Raw genomic sequence first — 6,020 nt, forward strand, 5'->3', positions numbered from 1 at the left:
CAACTAACTCTCGCGACGGACTTAATGCGAATGTCCAGTTGAGTTATCTACTCGACCCTGGCAGATTAGAATGGTATGGGAAAATCCGGAAAATAAATGCCGTTATTGAATTATGCTTTTAAAACCAAACATTTCCCACCACCCTGAAGAATACTTCAGAATCTACAGTAAACACAACGTCAGTAAAATTCTATATAATGAACTAATTATGTAATTACTATGAAATTTAATAGAGTAATATAAAGAAAGGAGAGAAAAAAAAAAAAAAAAACTTCCATCAAATAATATTAAGAACAAAAAAAAATTTTAAATAACAAAACTATTGGATTATTGAGTCGGCAAAGGGCATACCTTTGTGACAGGGCGTCTATAAGTTCCATTCCTTGTTTTCACCCCAATTACTCGCACAATTCCATCATTGCCTGGAAAGACTTCCATGATACGACCTAAAGGCCATTGTAAGGGTGGAACATTGGGTTGCTGAAGGAGAACAATTGTACCAATTTTGATAGGGTTATTCAATGTATTCCACTTTTCACGTGTTTGCATGGTATGTAAGTACTCAATGCGCCAGCGTTGCCAAAAGTGTTGCACCATGTGATCAATGAGTTGATACCTACTTAATCTACTAAGGTTAACATCCATTACATTAATTGCTGGCAATCTGTCTAAAGGAGTAAGAGTCAGAAAATGAGCCGGTGTGAGTGCAATGGGCTCAGCTGGATCTGAAGAGAGAACGCACAATGGTCGGGAGTTAAGGAGACATTCAATTTGAATTAAGAGAGTGTTCAATTCTTCGTACGTCAATAATTGATCGCCAACAATTTTAAGTAAATGCGACTTGACGCTTTTTATATTCGACTCCCATAATCCACCCATATGTGGAGCTCCAGGAGCTATAAAATTCCACTGTATCCCCTTTATAGTAAGCTCGGCTTCAATTTGAGTTTTAAAGTTTTCTGACCTAATTAATTCAAATAAATCTTTTAATTGAGATTTAGCGCCCACAAAATTACTTCCTCTATCTGAGTATAACATGGTACATAACCCGCGTCGAGCTAAAAATCTTTTAAATGCTTGAATGAAATTAGATGTCGAAAGATCGGAGACCAATTCTATGTGAATCGCTTTCACTGCAAGGCATACAAATAAACAGATATATGCCTTTTGACTACGAACACCTCTATGCCGATTTAAAACAATACGAAATGGTCCAGCGTAATCTATACCTGTTTTCAAAAAAGGTTTGGCTTCTTGTACACGACAAGAAGGCAGATTCCCCATTAAAGGATATTCTGGTTTTGGTCTAAACTTGAAACACACATTACATTTATTAATAATGTTACGAACCACGCCACGAGCTGCTAAAATCCAGTAATGTTGGCGTAGTAAGGACAGCAATAAGTTAGGTCCCGTATGAAAATGCTTACGATGATAATATTCAATTAACAAATTCACCAAATGGTCTCGTTTGGGAAGCAGAATGGGATGTTGACTGTCAAAACTTAATTGTGAATTTTCCAATCGCCCGCCAACTCTCAGTAAGCCATCTCTTAGGAACGGTCTATATTTAACAAGTGCTGCTGAACAAGTGCCTGTATTTTCTAGTAAACGAATGTCGTTTATAAAATGTCTCTTTTGGACTATTTGTAATAAAACATTTTCTGCGGTTTCCAAGTCTACAGCGGTTAGTTGACCTCTGCCCGGCAAGCGTTTTAAGAAGCGTAGAACAATAGCAGTGGTACGTAACAATTTAGTCCACGAAGAGAATCGCTTGATTAAGAGATACAATGGATTTTCGTCTATGGGAGCGACAATCGTGGAAAAATTTTGGGTTTCTAGAGAATTTGTAACCAAAGAAGGGGTTGTAATTGGCCATTGCTCTGGATTCAATTTTAACCAATTGGGTCCCGTTCTCCATATATTATGTTCTATAAACTGCGGCGGGGGCATGCCCCTAGACAATCCATCGCTAATATTTTCTTTTCCACTGACATGAAACCAGCAAGTTGAACCGACTAATGCTTGAATCTGCGTCACGCGGTTACTAACGAAGGTCTTTAATTTGGAAGGATGCGTGTTAATCCAACTAAGAGTTACAGTTGAGTCCGAAAGAGCATATAAGTGAGTTATTTTCAAACGAGATTGATAGCAATTACGAACGTAACTAAAGAGTTTTGCTAAAAGATGCGCAGCGCAAAGTTCTAAGCGGGGAATCGATACAAATTTGAGGGGTGAAACTTTACTCTTGGCGCATAGAAGATTAACTTGTACAACTCCATCGGAATTTACGATGCGTATATAAATAACCGCTCCAAAAGAAGTTTCACATGCGTCTGAAAATCCAATTAATCCAACACTATCATTCAACTTTGTGCCGATGTGACGAGGAATGCTAAACTGGGATAAACATGGTAACGTATTTTTAAATAGTATCCAACGATTTACAATTGTAGGTGGAGGCGTCTCATCCCAATCTAATTGAAGAATCCACAGCTCCTTGATAAGTAATTTTGCAAAAAGGGTCACTGGGGCGAGAAAACCTATTGGGTCGTAACAACGAGCAACCATTGATAAAATATTTCTCTTTGTGCATTTAGAATTTATTAACTGAAATGAAAAACAAAACGTATCTGTAATAGGTTGCCATTGCAGTCCTAAAACTTTTAAAAATTCTATATCGAAATCGACTGTTTGCGTTGAGCAATGTTCTGTTGGAATTTCAGATAATAAGTCACGGGAATTGGTGGCCCACTTCGTTAACTGGAAACCACCTCTACGAAAAAACTCTACTAATTGGTGATAAACGGGTATAGCTAATTCAGCGGAATCAATATTGGATACCAAGTCATCCACGTACATGTCTCGCTGGACAATCTCCGCAGCGATAGGCAGCGATTCCTTTTCATCATGAATTAGTTGTCGAATACATCTAAGAGCTAAAAATGGGGAAGATTTAATTCCAAAAGTAACCGTGTTTAGTTGGTAAACGTCTATGGGTGAATTTGGGGAAAATCGCCATAATATTTTTTGAAAATTTCTATCAGATTCTTGTACCATAATTTGCCTATACATCTGTTTCAAATCTGCTGTAAAAGCTACATGAAATAAACGAAAATTTAAAAGGGTTGTCAGTATATCCGATTGTAATTTTTCTCCAGTATATAACAAATCATTAAGAGAATAATTGCTTTCTGTTTTACAACTAGCATCGAATACTATCCTAATGGGTGTACTAGTAGAGCAAGATTTCAGTACCGCGTGATGAGGAATAAAGTAGTTACTATCGCCATTGCTATGAGAAACTTTTGACATGTGTCCTTGCGCTATATAGTCTCGTATAATGTCCGAATATTTATTTCTAAACTCTTCATTCCTTATCATTTTATTTTCTAATGTGAGGAATCTGCGAAGCGCAGTTGCACGTGACTCGCCCAAATTACTACTGTTATATTTAACAGGTAATGCCACTGTGAATCGACCATTACTATCACGTCTATAAGTAGATTGATAAATATTTTCGCAAGCTAAATCATCGGGTTTAGCCACCGATATCGTTGGAATATCTTCAAATTCCCAAAACCGTTCAACTAAATTATCAAGGGAATGTTCAACTACAGCACAAAAATTAGACGGCGATAATGCTGGGGCGGTGACTGGGGCAGTGCCCATCACAACAAATCCAAGAGTGGTTCCGACGGCAATGGGTAAATTAGGTGGACCTATAATTCGGGTGTCTGTCAACAAATAAGGAAATAGTCCTGCTCCAATTATTCCGTCAACTTTGGCGGGTATGTGAAGCTTATCGTCCGCTAATGGTAATGACTTTAAATATCCTAAACAATCAATATTAATCTCCGAATTTGGCAACGTGTTAGCAATATTATCTACAATGAATACCTCCAATGAATAACGTTTTGTTGCATCAAACCTAGATCCAATTACCACTTGTGCTAAACCAATGATGTTGCTATTTACAGATCCTATGCCACGTACTAATCCAATATATTTAGACATTTTTAATTTTAGTTTGCGACACATTTCTAAGGTCAAAAAATTCCCTTGGCTGCAACTATCTATAAGAACACGTACCTCCCTATAAGCATCGTCTCCGTTAAAAACGTAAACCTTTGCGGTGGCTAACACAATGGCTTGTGGAAGAGGCCTATTGTCTGCAATACAATAATTTAAAGTGGTACTAATACTAGTGTTCGCTTCGGCAGGATTATGATTCTCGACGGGTTTGCCTGCCGTTTTTTCCAGTACAGAATCGGATACATTCTTACCAGGAGACCTAAAATGCAGCAAAGTATGGTGTCGTGATCTGCACACTTTACAAGATTGCGTACTTTTACAATTTGCGATCTTATGAAATGCCAAACAATTCAGGCACAAGTTGTTAGTTTTGGTTAATTGATAACGCTCTTGCGGACTAACTTCTAAAAAGGTGGGACACATGCAAGCTACATGTGCAGCAGATTTACAAATTCCACATTTTACAGTGGTGTTGTCTTGAACTACGAACGAATGAGGCGCTTTTGCTTTATTGATACTACTACAATCTCGACTAGAAGCATGTTTAAAACTAGCAGCCATGGAAGGTATTTTTGAAGGAGCATTAGTACGGGCGCATATCTTTGCTTGTTCTTTAACGAATGTTACAATATCGTCATACGACGGAATTTCAGATTTTCGGCGAGTATTTTCAAATAACCTTTGCGTGTCTGGATTTAATTTTGAAAAGGCGAGATAAGACAAAAGGTAATCAGCCAAGTCCTCAATTTCTAATTTGCGCAATGCCGTTACTGCTGAATGAAAAGTTTCTATAAACAAGTTCAGCGACGCGAAAGTTTCTCCTTGAGCCTGTTTAAAATTAAGTAACTGCTCTATGTATGAATTTGCGATTAAACGTTTATCATCAAACTTATCGACCAATGCCTTAAGAATAATTCGATAGTTATCGCCAATAGGGGGAATACCTGAACACACTGACAGCGCACTGCCGCTCAAGCACCCAACCAAATAATTGACACGATCGACATCGTTTAAATCTCTATTGTTATGAATCATATTGTTGTAAATTTCTATGAACAAAGGCCAATCTTTAATATTACCATTAAATTTCGGCAGAGGCAACTCTGGTAACTTCCGAATTGTTTTTGCTGTGACTAGATCACGTTGTGGTTCTGATCCTGTAGCGTAAGGCGATGCAGTAGCAGGGGGAATTGCACGTTTCGCGACCGATTCTATGTGACAAATTAATTGGTCAAATGTTTCTAATACTTGGTAATTAGGGACGTGATCTTCGCTAATTTGATATTCAAGTTTATTGATTTCATCTAAGGTGTCTAAAAATTTTGTTTTTGTATCTGCCAAGGTTTCGTATCTAACCCGAAAATTATTCAATTTTTCTGAAGAAGATATATCGCGACTATTCTCATACAATCTCTGCAACCTTTGAAAATATTGCTCCTTTTTTGCAACTAAAATTCTAAGTTGTTGCGCTTTCGATGCCATTTGAAACTATTGAAATACTACTATACAAATGAAAACCAAACACCAAAGGAAAGGCAACAAATGTGCTCTGTGCAATATCTATTTCGCGATAAACGAATCCGGCTCGAAGGACCAACAAATGTTTTATAATGAAATGGACTGTATTCCAAAATTTTTGCACTTACCCTTTAGATTTAAATTCTCCGCACAAGGGATAAGGACAAGTGACAAGGTTACGGCTTGGAAAGGGGAAATGCAAGGATGAATTTTTCACAAAACTATTAGTTCGTTGATCGTCCTTTATTTATTGCACAGAGCGAATTTTAATTGCTTTTAGTAATTGTATCAGTAACCGAAGTCAACTAACTCTCGCGACGGACTTAATGCGAATGTCCAGTTGAGTTATCTACTCGACCCTGGCAGATTAGAATGGTATGGGAAATCCGGAAAATAAATGCCGTTCTTGAATTATGCTTTTAAAACCAAACAAATACATCTGTAGTTGTCAATCATTATGTGGATTT

The 6,020-nt window shown here is 37.5% G+C and overlaps 1 protein-coding gene across 1 annotated transcript; it reads right to left on the reverse strand.

Annotated features, from left to right (window-relative positions):
- Nucleotides 1-3,258: 3,258 nt before the first annotated feature.
- Nucleotides 3,259-5,517, reverse strand: LOC116172014 (the record flags this gene model as incomplete). The annotated part of the gene is made up of 1 exon (XM_031489100.1): nucleotides 3,259-5,517. A coding segment is annotated over exon 1 (2,259 nt), but the record flags the coding sequence as incomplete, so codon positions are not given.
- Between the last annotated feature and the right edge of the window lie 503 nt (nucleotides 5,518-6,020).

Source organism: Photinus pyralis, unplaced genomic scaffold, assembly GCF_008802855.1.
Source record: "Photinus pyralis isolate 1611_PpyrPB1 unplaced genomic scaffold, Ppyr1.3 Ppyr1.4_LG1, whole genome shotgun sequence".
NCBI classification, from domain to species: Eukaryota; Metazoa; Arthropoda; class Insecta; order Coleoptera; family Lampyridae; genus Photinus; species Photinus pyralis.